General features: G+C 50.4%; 2 protein-coding genes across 2 annotated transcripts; one reads left to right on the top strand and one right to left on the bottom strand.

The window, feature by feature from the left end:
- Positions 1–2,904: 2,904 nt before the first annotated feature.
- On the top strand, positions 2,905–7,649 carry FOBCDRAFT_178695 (glycoprotease family-domain-containing protein; the record flags this gene model as incomplete). Its single annotated transcript, XM_031176319.3, has 2 exons — positions 2,905–5,909; positions 6,249–7,649. The coding sequence occupies exons 1-2, from the start codon at positions 3,180–3,182 to the stop codon at positions 7,647–7,649; spliced, it is 4,131 nt and encodes a 1,376-aa protein (XP_031047452.3). The 5' UTR covers positions 2,905–3,179.
- Positions 7,650–7,944: 295 nt separating this feature from the next.
- On the bottom strand, positions 7,945–14,371 carry FOBCDRAFT_237927 (uncharacterized protein; the record flags this gene model as incomplete). Its single annotated transcript, XM_031176315.3, has 8 exons — positions 7,945–8,664; positions 8,724–8,859; positions 9,182–9,237; positions 9,513–9,605; positions 9,769–11,070; positions 11,127–13,765; positions 13,815–14,124; positions 14,180–14,371. 8 exons carry the CDS (start codon positions 14,369–14,371, stop codon positions 7,945–7,947), a joined length of 5,448 nt encoding a protein of 1,815 aa, XP_031047448.3.
- Between the last annotated feature and the right edge of the window lie 1,045 nt (positions 14,372–15,416).

Below are 15,416 nucleotides of genomic sequence, written 5' to 3'. Positions count from 1 at the left end.
GTCGCAACTGGATCTGAGTAAGATGCAAGATGCTGCATTGACTGGAGTACACTAACAAATTAGCCGAGTCAGTCACTGTGTTGGATGTGAACCTCGTATCGCATCGTATCGGTCAATAAGACGAGCAATGTAGGTTCGCTTCGTGGTGGAAAGTCAAAGTTAGGAAAGGATGAGAGTGCAGCAAGTCCAAATTATTGTAACAGAGGCCAAGAAAAGTCAAGCAAAGACCAACTACCTACCTACGAGCACAGCTCTCAGGGGGTGAGCTTTTCTTTTGCTTCAAGGTTCCCTTCTCATAAACAATAGGGGGATCCTGGACTATCAGAGCCAAGAAAATAACTATGCTACACTTGGTTCTAATCCGATCCCGAGAATTTCCTTTTCTTGAGAAGGCCAGGGGATACCGTACTCCATCTCTGTGTAACAAAAGATCCCTTGTTTGTCAGCCCCCAAGATGACAAGCTGCAGTCAGCCTCTTCGCTACTGTTGCATTGGGAATTGAGTGACCTCTACTGGAAAAGACGACATTTTTCGAAGTAATGGATCCTGGGTGCCTTAGTTAAATTTCCTATACTCTTCTAACCCTTCTAGCCCTTCTATTTTTTAGCCTTGGACCCCTATCTTAGGCCAGGAAAAAAAAAAAAGAGCGGAATTACGTCAGAGTCCATCATCTCCAATCTGCCGAGACAATTGATTGTAAAGATGCGATTAAAGAGTACACTGCCAGTCTGAACCAGTAGGTACTTGTCTTGTAGGGCAAAAATGTCTTGGGTTGGTGATTCTTCTTTGCCTCTAGAACTTCTTTCTCCAGGTGCTGATGCTGAGATTGTATAAACTCACTGATGTGGAACTCTTACTTCTGATTGCCTTCGTGGCATTTTGACAGCCCAAGAACCCCACATTCCTCATTGAATTTCAGGTTCAGGGGGTGTAACCGTCAACGGAAAGCCAAGAGTTAGCGGTAATCAACTAATGAGGAGAGTGAATTGAGTTTGAAACCAAGAGCCTCTGTCGCGAGGACATTTCAGACATCATACACACTTCCGATGCCCGTGCCTGATATTCACGATGGCAGTCTGCAACTACCGTAATTACCTCTTCCAATCTCGCCTCCGATCTTGTATATGCCGATGTTCATTTCTATTAGCTTTGGTGGGTTACATTAAACCAAACCTACAAGCCAAGCCTGTACCTGTCAATCACAACTTGGGCCTCCAATGAGCATTCGCATCGCTGTCATCTCATCTGTCAAATAGAACGCATGGATGGTGTGCACAAACCTTCCTGTCAATCTTCTTTTGACAAATCCAGGCAGAATGAGGTGTCCTCTGGCACGTGATGCATCCTAGAGATGATGTTTGATCCCTCTTCGCAGCTTCAGTGGATGCACCATGAACCAGGAAGCCCTCAGACAAGTGTCTCCAACTGGCGGCCTCCTGCAAAGCGTACCTGGATACTCCAGAACCGAATCATGAGACACCGGCATGAGATGCAACATTGTCCCGAATGGCCATGATGGCCTTTGGAGAACGGTGAACTCGATTTGACCAGGCCAGTTTAGCGACCCGTTCAGTGCTGAGGGCTCAGAAGGAATCTCTCCGTTTTGAGTACGCGTCAACAAACAAGAGGTTGCCAAGTCACTGCATGCCAAATAGGTACCAATTGTATCCAAGTTGTGGTAACAAGGACCTTTCACGTTGACCCAGTCATACTGTCCATGATCAATATACCTGAAATCACGACCGAAGATGTCAAAGTTGACCTGATTCAACCCATCCGAATCAACGCTTCAATAGCAGTACCAGGTTCAAGCGTGGCTTGATTTCATAACAGACCTTGTCTCGACCAGCCAACAAACACCACAAGCCAGGCCGAGTGGCCCTTTTCGAGAAGGAAGACCAACGCTTTTGTATCCAACATGTGTGTATGATTGACAGACTAACAGCAGCCGGATACCGGACCCTTCCACCCGAATACACTCTGCATCGCGACAATAGCCAATCGAGCATTTTCCCGCCTCTCCATCAGAGGCGCGTCTTGGGCTTGGGCTTTTACCTAAAGAGCAATCTCCCTAGTCCTTGTCAAATCAATTCTGGTTCGATATACGTATACCAGTCGCAGATTCTAGGCGTGGTCGCCAATACAACGGCCTACGAATCACACACACGCCAATGTCGGCGCTTAGAACTGACCAATCACACACTCGAGCCCCAGAAGGATGGCGGCTATTCCACACTCTCGGTTGCCCCAGGTCATTCAATCCACAGCCTATGAGCTATTGTTCAACGTTTGGACCTCGAATGCTTTATTTAGCCATGCATCGAATCGATGCGGGCTTCTCATTATAGTCCAATCAAGATGCTTTGCGCCCTTGGCTCTGCTCGATCCTGGTGCTTTTACCTGGGACCATCTTCAGATCCACAAGCAACAACACTGCAGCATGCAGTTGCTCGAGGTGCTATTATCGGCCGCATCCTCACTTTGATTCACTTCCCTAATGTCGTAGTTTTATCCGTTCTCCTCACCCTCAAGTGATAAACTTGTCTTTTCATTCTCTCTTTTGGCTTCTTATTGTCGCTGTCGGTCGTTGATTGTGAACAAGCTATTCTTGTCACATCCTATTGTTCACATTCTCTCCTTTGTTCTACTACATACTAACTGTCTTTTTTTCTGTATCGTTTGCTTCCAACAACAGACTATCATCTAAACAGCCAAGATTTTGACATTCTGAATCTTCATCCAAACAACGACGATATAGTCATCTGTGGAAAAACAAACACCAGACGATACAATTTCCATTCAATCGCCAGCCATACATGTCTAAACACTAGATACTGTTAGCTTTCCTTCTCATTTTGCTTCCCTTTCTCTATTCAAAGACTAGTCTTTACATCATGAACAACGATACTCATAATCAAGCCCCGGTACACCCACCGCCGTACTCCGAAGCCCAGCCACGGCGTCGAGAAGAGTGGGAGGATTGGGAAGATGACGAGCCTATCACGCCCATCGACGCTGGGGAGCAAGTCTTTCCAACTCCGCTGAATGTGTCCACTCGAAACTCCAAACCCTCAACACGACGTGCATCAAGAGCCTCTGCTGCAAGAATTGTCCGGGTCAAATCACGCCAGAGACAGAAGGTCCAGAATGCCAAGGCAGGCATCAAGCTCATCACGGATATGTCAACATTTCGCCGCCAGAACTACATGCCAACGCCGGCAGGACGAGCTGGGAAATTTGTAGATGCTGCTGCTCTAAAGGCATTGGAGGGAGAACCAACATCAGCTTCAGTAGGAAATTGGAATTGGTTCAAGAAGAGCAAGGACCAAAGTCCAGCAACTGCTTCGCCGCTGTCATCAGCCCAGCCAGCTCAATCAGCACGTACACCAGACAATAAGCTCTCGCCGGATGATAGACCCATCGTCATTGGTCTGGCTCTCTCATCTGAGGAAGCGGGCAACTCTTCCCGGTATGACGCCGCTCCGACACCTATTGAAGCTCCAGCACAACCGTATTTGCCTCGAAACCCTTCTTCTTCAAACCTATCTCCATTTCCAGTTCAGCAGAAGTCAGTGTGGTCACCTGATACACCCGACACCGTTTCCTCATTCAGCACCATTCGATATGCCTCAAGCATTTATTCGCAGTTTCCATCTCCCGGCACGACAACGGCCGCCAATGTTCCACCCGTGCCTGCGGTTCCAGCAAACTTTAAGAAATCAGCTCATCAGAGGCTCATCAGCTTGGAACTCGGAGGCAGAACCCCCGATGACTCTGATGGCGGTACGCCATGCACACTATTTGAAGAAGATGGCACTTCGAGCCCACACAAACAAGCAAGGGCAAAGACATCAGCACTGACGCCTGATAGTGCTGCATCCAAGTCCCGTGGCTGGTGGGATCATCATGTTGTCACTCCTTTTATGGAGAACAGACTGACATTCACTACCAGTCCAAAGGTGTACACTGACTCACCAAAGACTATCCGAGGGGATGAATGGTGGAACAAGCAGGAGACCAAGCCTCCTCAAGGAGAATATCTTACACCGAGCTTGGCTCCTGGCTCATTTCAAACACCAATTGTCAAGGAACCGACGCCACGCAGGACACCATCTCCCCGTTTTGAGCACACCCAAGAGAGTGAATCTGGACCTTCAACTGCAAGGGCATCCCCCGTTCCTGAAACCATATCTATTTCAGAAAAACCACGAATACTTGTGACCGAAGAAGAAGAAGAAAGTACCGGGGAACAGCTGCCTGCATACTCGCCTCCCGAAAAGAAGAGCCAGGCTGCTCCAGTAAGGTACAGGGCTGTTTTCCCGCCTGGACACCCACTTCAAAGCCAGTTCCCCCCCTCACCCGGTCCTGTGTCTCCTGGTCTCTCCTCTACCATGTCATCCCAACGAGCTGAACAACTAACTGATATTCCACTCACTCCGGCCCCGCGAGACAAACTGCGTCTCTCTCAAATGCCTCTCCCAACACGACCGCTGGGCACATCTGCACCCCGTGAATACTCCCATGGCCAAGCCGAACACGCCACCAAACAAGAGCGCCAAAGAAGACGCAACGAGAAGGAAGAGGCTGTTGCTCGGCGCCTTGGTGGCTTCTGGAGAGGTCGAGGATGTATTCCTGAGAGGGGTTGCTTCGGTCGGACTGGACGCGAGGGTCGACAGCGCCGTCGCGTCTGGATGATTATTCTGGGAGTTCTTCTTGCCATTATCATTCTTTCGATCACTTTAGGCGTTGTTCTGACACGCCCCAAGCATTCGGACGAAGTGCCATCAATCTGGGTCAACTTGACGGATTTCCCACCCATGCCAACTGGAGACTTGACAATCGTTGGACCGGACAATACCGTCGCGAGGAGTGGATGTACTGAGCCATCAACCATGTGGAGTTGTTCTCTACCAAAGGAGCAGCATGACTCGGTGAAGCCTTACAAGCCTGACCAGCCAACCATTATCCTGCAGATCCAGTGGGACAACAGTACCCGCAATGATTGGAAAACTCCCGGCGAAGAGCCCCCTTCGTTGAAGGAGCGTCGAGGTATGGGCGGTGCCGCATATGCAGGAGACACTATCCGAGCACGGGAGGCGCCCGACTTTGAGCCCAGTCCCAGTCCACCCAAATTCCAAGAGATGTGGTTTCTGGGAAATACAACTGACAATATCAAATCCGATAAAAAGGGTGGCGAGGCGACTCCTTTCTACATCAGTCTGGTTAATTCTGTCGAGGAGAGTAGCCGCAAAGAGCTGACCAAAAGGCAAGGATTGGACGTGAATGTTAGCCTTCCTGAAGTGCTCCCATCCCCTGATCTCAACGAGAATGGTGCATCCAAACCAGCTGTCCTGCTCCCACAGCCGGTACAGCAGCCAGTGAGGCTCTACGACCGCGGACTTCCGACCGAGCACTATGGCTTTTACACCTACTTCAAACGGACCATCTTCCTTAAGTCGGTAACGGTTCTCAATGATACCAAGGATGGAGACATCCCCCTAGATGAGGACGGTGGCTGTCGAGAGACAGAGGCTGATTTCATCGCGACATGGAGCGAGACACGTTTTCTCGTTCAAATCTGGACACGCACACTGGCTGCCAACACATCGAAGCTGATTGATCCTACTGGGCAAGGCGCCATCGACGGATCACCAGAGCTGATTCGACCAGGAACAATGCCGTACCCGGTGACACTAACGATGGATACACATGGAGGAGACCCAGGGAAAAAGTTTGTCTGGGCCTGGCCTATCGATGATAGACAGAGGATTGATGAAGAGAACCCTAAGCTACTGGCCAACGACATAGGAGCTGGTGGCACGTGGATCAACAAAAGGTCTCGAGGAGACGAAAAATTTGGCGGATTCGACGGCGGGACCGGAGGATGTAAATGCCAATGGGTGAATTGGGTGTGAGGATGTTCACTATCAACCTATTAATTGATTAATGATGGGATGCATTTAGATATGCATCTAACATGAAAGCATTGGAAAGGGCGTCGTGGAATATTCAACCCTGAACGGTATTTTAGTTACTAGTTATCAAAAGAGATCAGTTGAATGTATTAGCTCATCTCTGCTTCTATTATATCTGCTTGATGTTTAGAAATGATAGTCATGATTCAACTTAGTAGACTAAGATCCGTCTTTGATGTTGTTCGGGCCCCCACTCTGCCCGATGAATGGGGCCGTTCCGTGTTGGGGCCGTGGCCCAAAATAACTTCACATCAAGTAACTGGATGCCTTCAGATCTGTCCATCATTACCCTTCAATAACCCCCAGATTCTCGCGCAGATGCGCTCTCTTCTTCAATGTGGTCACAGGGGCATGCTCCTTGGCTTCAGGCCTCAAAGGCTTCGTTATCTCACAACCCTCGCCATCGAGACATCCTGTGATGATACGGGCGTTGCCGTTCTTCGACATACACCAGAATCAACTGAACTCCTCTTCGATGAGCGCATATCCTCTGATAACCGCGCATTCAAGGGTATACACCCAATTGTAGCGGCCAAGGGCCACAGTGAAGCTTTAGCACCTCTTGTGCGTCGAGCAATAGACACTCTGCCAGCTGCTGAAGGCGATAGCCAGAAATCCTGTGATGCTGGTGGGGTGAGAAGGCAAGTTCCGGACTTTGTGTCGGTGACTCGTGGGCCTGGGATGCGCTCGAATCTAGGAATCGGCCTGGATATGGCAAAAGGACTGGCTGTTGCTTGGGGTGTCCCCTTGGTGGGCGTTCATCATATGCAGGCTCATGCGTTGACGCCGCGACTGGCTCGGGCTCTGGGAATGAGTATGGGCGAGGAGGTAATCTCTAAAGAGGGACCAGAATTTCCATTTCTGTCCCTACTTGTCTCAGGCGGACACACTCAACTCGTTCACTCAACAGGTCTAACAGAGCATTCTATCGTTGCTACAAGCGGCGATATTGCTGTTGGCAATCTTCTCGACCAAACAGCTCGCGATATCCTACCTCCCGAGGTTTTCGAAGCAAGCGAGCATGTCATGTACGGTCGCCTCCTTGAAGCTTTTGCCTTCCCACCAGAAAATAGCTCGACTTCTGCCTATGAGGCTGTTTTCACACCACCAGCTTCCCGTTCCGCAGAGATGACTCCTCCGTCCACAGGGTATGAGTGGAACATCCCCACACCATTTCGACAAACTAGAAAACTTGCATTCTCATTCAGTAGCATCTACACACACGTTCACGATCTCGCAACCTCCCGCCCTTCCATGTCTCTACCTGAACGCCGGGCACTGGCACAGCATACTATGATGGCAGCTTTTACACACCTCGCAGGCAGATTATGTATCGCCCTCGATGACAAGCCAGAGCTTCGAGCTGCAAAGACACTAGTTGTAGCCGGTGGAGTGGCGAGCAATAAATTCCTTATGCATGTCCTGCGGTCTATGTTGGCTGTAAGGGGCTTTGGGGACATACAGATTGTTGCCCCGCCTATAGAGCTTTGTACAGATAATGCAGCCATGGTTGCTTGGACGGGTATGGAGATGTATCAAGCTGGCTATGAGTCCGAGTTGACCGTGACGGGCATTGGAAAATGGTACATGGATCCTGAAGTCGGGGACGGGATATTGGGGGTTGACGGGTGGGTGAGAAGAGACACCAAGGGCTCAACTCCTGAGAATTCATGAGAAAATCGTGAGACTATTTGGACCGTGTATGCTACCAGCATGAGCGGTGTTGGCATGACATGCTGTATAGTATAGTATTATAGTTTATTTGACTTTATGTAGACATCACTACTAGGTATTGGAGTTTAGGATACCTGTTTTTGGCAGGACAAAGCCGTTATTGGATATATTACACGGTCGTTCTGGATTTCAGATCCTGTAGACGCGTAAGAGCCACCTCTATCACCCAGGCTACATCTGTCTGCACGTCTCGATTCCTAGGTTGGCAGCATCTTCATTTCTAATCCAGAACCCTCTAATCGAGTGCGCTTGTCACGTTGGTAAACTCGCCCTTCTCAAGCTTGGTCTTCCAGAAAATGGGGTTAGTGTCGTTGAAGCCGTGCTTCACCCAGCCCTCTTCCTTGACATGGTACAGGTTGATGTAACCACCAGAGTAAGCATCTCGGTGGGTGGCGGCCAGAATACTTCGCTTTCCAAGCTCCAGAGCCTCCTCATCCGACAGATCGTACTTGTACTCGGCATCGAGAACACCATAGGCGAATGTTTGACCCGAGCCGACACAGAAGAGGTTGCCCGCCAAGCGAGTACCATCGCTGTCGACGTAGTAGAGAGCAGGGCCTTCCTCCTTGGTGACACCGGCGCACATGGTGCCCATGCTGAGGCCCATTCCCTTGTAGCTGTAGACGAGGTTGGCGAGGATCTTGCTGGCGGCGGCAACGCTGATGCGACGCTTGTGTCGTAGCTCATGGAGGCGACACTGCATGCCGAGCCAGGCAAGCCAGTACTGACAGTCTGCAGCACCACCGGCCATGGTTCCTAGCAGGACGCTGTTGATCTCAATGACCTTCTTTACGGTTTGCGAGGCGATCCAGTTGCCAGCAGTGGCTCGGGAGTCGGTCGCAACGATGATGCCGCCCTGGAAACGGAAAGCGAGCGTGGTGGTTCCGTGGGCGATCTTAATGGGGCAGTTGGGGTTCGATCGGTCATCAGTGGCAGCGCGAAGCCATGATGAGGGCTACAATGATACAATCAGTATAATATTCATAGTAGCCAAGTTACGCCTAGGGTACGAACCTGAGCAACGGGGGGCATGGCAAACTTGAGCGAGAGATCACCCATAGAATTCAGCAGCTCATCCTGGTCCTCAAAAGGCTCATTCTGCTCATATGCCGGTCGGCTGTATTTCGAAACAAGGGAATCCATCTTGGATCTATTGAAAGAGAAGCAGTAGTAGGAAGTTACTCGTCTTGTAATCCTTCGTCCTAGAGCTGTATGCCTCGAATCCTAGCTTCGGTGGCGTGCAAAGGGCGGAGAGAAGCCTTTTCCCTGGTCGTGATGTCTTCGTTATATCGTGATCGAGATTGGTGTTGTTGACGTTGACGTCGACGTGCGTGGATGATGATGGATGCTGTGAAGGCGGAAGCGGAAACGGAAGTGGAAGTGGGAATTGAAGCTCCAGACAAGGAAGCTGAGGCTCAGGCAGCTTCCGTTGCGCGCGTCAACTGAATGCCACCTCCAACTTCGGTACGTACCTTTTCCTGTGACTGTGACGCTCGAGGTGACGGGACGGTGGGCTGGTGGTGAATGCCTGATTATCAAGGCTTTAAGCAACCAAGCTACAGGTACGTACCACTAGGCAGTATTGTAAATCTTTACAGCATCTAAAGAAATGGATAGGTAGGGTGTTACATATTATTTAAAAATAAGCATTTTATTTGTTCATTGATCGCTTCTTAGTCTCTGACCAAGTTTCCCCAGGCTCCTCAATTCCTTGCCCTCGCATCCAATTTACGCCAAAGAAAACCATCAATCAAGGGATATCACTCTCACTGACTCCCACCAATTCACTGACATAAAACATACCAATTTATGCCTTGCACCTCTTGGCAGAAGCTTCCTCCTCGATTCGTGAAAGAACCCATTGTCTCCTTTCTTCAATGCCGGCCCAGATATTACCTAAGATTTGCATCTGAATTAAACAAAAGAAAAACAAAAAGAAACAAGCACTTGAAAGGAAAGGCCAAGTATAATGTCTCAATTGCTTCAAGACTCATGTGAAATGAAATACCCTGTCATAACCCGGCTAATGAACCGTTCCTTCTTAAGGGTTTGGCGTTACTTCCCGACTGGTTCGCCCATCCCGCTTGCTCATGAAGCTTCGGCGAAGATGGGCTTTGGGACTGTCGGGAACCAGGGTAGACTCTGTTGGTTGGAAACTGCTCTTCAGTGTCACGGTTCCACTGCCAACTGTGAGCTCCTTGGCGGCAGATGAGCCTGACTCGTCCACAAAGTAAACATGCTCGCCCAGATCATCATCACTGCTGAAAGTGTGCTGTCCCTTCGCTTCGATCTTGAACTGTGCGTCGGGCGAGCATGGAAATTTGAATGTATCGCCGAAGGTCCACTGACCATTCGTAGACTTGAAGTGCTTGGTCTTGCCCACTGTCTTCTCCTTGGGGTTGATCTGCGTGATGACGATATACAGATCCGATGCGGGAGGGAAACCTGCTGCTTCGACCACAGTAAAGGAAGCAGTGCCTCCTGGTGCAGCTCCGGGGTTAGCGCTATGGACTGATGACTGTCCAATGCTCTTTGCCCGAACATGGCCGTTGCTTGTAGAAGGCCGAGTTCCAGGTGATGTGCCCTCTTCGTTGATGGCAGGTGACCGGCGGAGACCACCGTTGGCGCTTGCGGTACCATTAGAGCTCAAGCCTTGAGGTTCAAACGCCTCACCATCTTCTTCGATGATGTCCCCATTGTCCTTTTTGTTAAAGATGCCACGGCGGAGGAACGAAGCTCCCCTACCAACACCGTGGCCAACAACTCCCGCAACTGCAACACCACCCTTGAGAGGCGCTCCGGCAACACCAGTGACGATACGACCAGGAGCAGACGAGAAAGTGTTGCCGAAAGTGGATGTGCCCTGTCGTGATCGCTGGACATAGCTGGGTCGGAACAGGAGTCGGATGCGTACGCTTCCCGATTTGCCATCAAGGATGTACTTGGTCTCCGATGGCTTGAAAGGATCCAGAGACTCGAGATTGATGTCGGCAGCACCCAAGAAGTCAGGTTTGTCTGCGAAGTCGTAATCCCACACAGAGAGCTTGAATTGTGCAGCAGTTCTCGAGGGTACATTGACCTCAAAGTATTCATTCCATGTGGGATTCAGGGTCTTCTTTATCACCTTGGTCTTGTGGATCTCCTGGCCGTTGAGCTCGAACTTACAGTAAGGATCACTCTTGCCATTGCGGTCAGCTGAGGGAAGGTCAGTAGCATCAAGAACATCAACGCGCAGTGTACCCATGTTATTGATACTCTCGCTCGGGTCAAGCTGCATCTTAACCGGGATGTACTTCAGGCTGACCTTAACACTCGCGGGGCGCCCATCTTCGCTCTTCAGTTTCAGAGTTGTCGGGTTGTTCTAAAGAGGCTAGTTAGTTTTCATGTCTACACAGTGAGATCCAAAGTCAGTCTTACCAGGCATTGCTTAAGAGTTTCCAGGGTGTTGCCAGCCAGCGAGGCCATGAGGTCATCCTGGTCATCACCCTTCTTGCGAGCCCGAAGTGTCAGTCGGGAGAAGTCAAGCTCACGAATAAAGCAATCTCCAATCTCTTCAAACTTGTGGTGCTTGCTACGAGCAGTTGAAGAGATGTAGGACGGGTATGCCATATCGTCTACAAGAACCTCCAGCAGTCCATGGCTTTCTGGCATCTCTGCCTCCATGAGTCTGAAGATGAGCAGGCCACTCTCATACCTGAGAAGCTCCTCAGGAGACAATCGGATTTTACGGGGACCCTTGGGCGCTTCGATCGAGGGGCGTCCAACAGTTGTGGGCGTAGGCGGCTCCAGCTGGTTCTCCTTTGGCTTGTCGAGGCTGGCGTTGAATTTACCGGCTTCGCTGGATCTCTGCGGGGTAGGTGATTGTTCTTCACCGGAGGAGGAATCCTTGTCCTTCTCTACCTCCTTCTCCTTCTCCTTTTCTTTCTCCTCCTCATCTTCCTCCTCAGGATCAGCGACATTGAGACAGGGGTAAAAGGCAACAGTGTAATGCAGAACTCCTTTGGCGATACCCTTGCCATGCAGACGCAGACCATCTTCACGGAGCTGTTTCTTGTCGTTGACAAGGTACTCCCCAGTCTCGTCCTGTACGACATAGTCGGCGGCGAAGACTTCGACCATTCCCAGACTACGGTCCTTGCCAACCTTTTCTGTATCCATTACTTCCAAAGCAAGTCTATCGCGAGCAGAATGGATGGGCACGTAAAGTACCTCGTCCCATTCAGGGTTGAGATCGTTGCGGAAGGTGACAGTTCGTGCTTTTTCAATACCAGAGAGCAGAATTCGAGTGTAGGGATCCGATTTACCGAAGGCCTCGAAGTTTCGTAGATCAGTAGCCTTCTTGAAATGGAGACGCATCACACCGATGGGGGTGACATAGCCACCAGTGCTGGCCACGCCAGAGATAGCGACTGGTTTCCACTGTGCCATCATCTTGACACGGCCAGTCTGAGCACCATGCAGGTTGTACCATTCTTTGCCTTGTTCCATACATTCAAGCATCTCATCGAGCTTGATCTGGTACTTTCCAAGGACTTGGTCTCCAGCAAGATCACGGTCATCCTTGATTGTAAGACCAAGCTTAGCCTTCTTCCGATCCGTGATCAGAATCTCCTTAGAACCATTGTCCCAGATAGGGTTATTGGTACGCTTCAACTTCTTGGTTTGGTGGACTTCCTTACCATTCAAGAACATAACCGCGTAAGGGTTGAGAGATCCTACAAGACTCTTGGTACCATCCAGATCCTTGGCCTGTTCCACAGTAAATCGAAGGATACCTTGGTTGGATGGAGGTGGAGGTTCATCTTGTCCCTCAGCGTTCTTGACGGTTTCAAGGACAGGAAAGAAGCGAATATCACACGAAACAACACCGCGAGCCTTGCCATCAGAGATGACCTCCAACCGCTGATTTTCATGAACATTGAGCTCCTCAACACTTTCCAGAGGGAAAGAAGCGACACCCAGTTCTTTTGACTTGCGGAAATCATTGTGGTCGAAGATTTGCATGTCCAGCGAGTCGTTAAAAGAGGTAACAATGATGTAGTGGGTTTCGTTCCACCTGGGGTTGGAATTATCATGAACAACTTTAGTTCGGGCAAGCTCCTGGCGTCGGTTCAAGCTCAAGCAGGCGTAAGGATCAACGGTTCCACCAAAGTTGTCGGTGTTCTTCAGGCCCTGAGCACCATGGAGAGTCACTGCCACGACACCGATGGCCTGGTCAACGGGAGAACCAGCCAGCATCTTCGCGACCTCAATAGGGAAGACCTTGGGCGCGTACATCATCGGGGCCAAGTTGCCATGAATCTGCTCAAGGATGAACTTCTCGAGACCAGGAATGAAGTTGATATCGAAACCGAAGTTATCACCACCAAGGGGCTTGCAGACGTAGTCGATTGTTGGTCGCTCCAGGAAGCACATTTCGACACGGTCAATGTGAGGGAAGGGGATTTGCAGCTTGATCTTGAGGCGCATGATACCGGAGAAAGCCATATCCTCGACAATGACGTCGAGACCCTTGCTGATCATGGCCTTGCCAATGCGGATCTCGAGGACAACCTTGGGGTTGATCTTGCTTGAAAGCTGGCGCGAGGTCATATCGGCTGTGTCGTTTGGAGTAAAACTGAACTTCCAGTCCATCATAACAATGTCATCCTCAGTCTTGGGGTAAGTTTTGACGTGCTCCATACGAGGAGGCTTGCTGCCTAGAGTAAAGGTCTTGAGCTTGAGACTGTCCAGGAATGACGGAGTAGCAGAACTCAGAACTTGATCGACTGAATTGATGATGGTCTGAGCAAGAACGGGCTGATAAATGGGCCAGAATTTGACCATGAATGAATTGATCCATTCGAGGGACTCGTTATCGTTCTCGAGCTTTTTAAGAGCCATCTCGCGGGTTATGTCGTCTCGGAAGTTACGTCGCACTCGTCGCAGGGACGTTCGGTAGTAGGTCGAGCAAAAGGCCATAATGATGATGATCCAGCCAAGGCCGCCGCCAAAGACAGCTACAAGCCAGGAGGAGATGCAAGCAAAAATGATGACGCCCGTGTTGTGGTACCAATCTGCCCTTGTTAGTGGTCTGTATGCGCATATAGTTGAATTGAGACATACCACCATAGAGGGTATCCGGAAGCTGTCCCTCGACCCATGTCGCGTGATCGAGGAGACTCTCCTGTTCGGTAGCATCGTCAATTGGCCATCCTAGTCGAGGAGCCCATCCTGTTCGCGAGAAGGGGGCTTCTTCGGCTTTAGGGTCAGTGCCATCCGCGAGCGGCTTGCCCTGCTCGTCGCGGGCTACATCCAAGGCCCCTTCTTTGCTTGGTTCTGGCAGATCTTCGATAGGGCCGGTGCCGTCATCGACGTCGGTGATAATTGCGGCGCCCTTGGGCCTCCTACTTTGCTGAAGTTCAGGTGGGATGGCCTGCGCATGGTTCGCGTTAGCTGTAGGTCGCGATTTCAAGAGGAAAGGGGCATACGGCATTGGCTTGAGCCTTCTTCTGCTCTGGGCTCGCATCAGGATCGAATGTGAAAGCAGCGACACCAGCATTCCTAGAGGACTCTACAATCTTTTTTTGGGCATCGTCTGCGGTGACGTTTGTTTGAGGGTCTGCAGCAGCCTCGACGAGACCCTGCTGCTTCAGCTCATCAGCTTCCTTTGCGGTAGACATGACGTTGTGTAGTGCAGCGTTGCTGCGGTTGCTGCTGGAACGTGCTGGTACGAGGGGTCTGTTTTGGGCGGTTCGCAGTCGTCAATTGGCGTATTTCAAACTCTACGCACCGTCGCGAAGCATTCAAACTATAAGGCCGATTCCGAACGACCGTCGTAATGGCGTTGGCCGATTCACTTGGTGGTGAGGTTGCGAATGCCCGTGTAGCCAGCTGAAAGCCTGGTAGCTGGTAGCTTGGACACAGACTACCTTGGAGCTGAGCTGAGCTAGGTTGCCTCTAGGTGGATTACGTGCCTAGCTGGAGCTGGAGACACCAGCTTGTTTGAGACGGCAGAGGGAGGGGTCGTATGGAAAACGAAAGGGAATCCGAGAAGGGAAGTCGAAAAGAAAAAGGGAACAGTTGAAATAAGAGAGGGAAACCTGGAAAGGAAGGATCGGAGGTATGTAAGAAACCAAGCCAAGGGATTGGAAGGTGGAAGAAATCCTGGCAGAAGATGACAAGAAGAGACAAGTCAAGTCAAGACGAGACAAGACATGGAAGACCAAGATTTGGGCCTGGGCTGTTCCAGTGGTGCAACCCGCAGACGCAATTGCAGCCCGGTTGAGTGGCTTCTTTCCAAGCTTGCGGTGATCGTCGAGGCACTGGAAAGTGAACTGATAAAGGGTACCAAGTAAGTACTTGGCAACAAGCACATGACTCTATATATGGCAGTGTCATTTTAAAGTTACTCTCGCTAGTGGGAGGGAGCTAATTTGTGGCTCAACAAGGGAAATTGAAGCAGCCGAGAGAGTTCGATCATTATCAGCAGAAAGCGGAGTCAACATCTGTAGACAGCTGCAACCAGGCTAAGAGGCTGCAAGCTAGAGCCAGTGATCGGATACAGTGGAGTTGGAGGGGGGTGCCTGAGCTTCAATAGAGGGTGTTGATTGCGGGCCGAGCGAGCGAGCGGCAGGGCACCTAGGCACCGTATCGATGATGATCAGCATTCACTGACTGCAAAAAGTATCGTGGTACTATGAAACAACATCTGTAGACTAATAGTGG

This window comes from Fusarium oxysporum, chromosome III (assembly GCF_013085055.1).
Source record: "Fusarium oxysporum Fo47 chromosome III, complete sequence".
NCBI lineage: Eukaryota > Fungi > Ascomycota > Sordariomycetes > Hypocreales > Nectriaceae > Fusarium > Fusarium oxysporum.
Note: the sequence above shows the minus strand (reverse complement) of the source record. Positions and strands in the feature narration are given on the sequence as shown.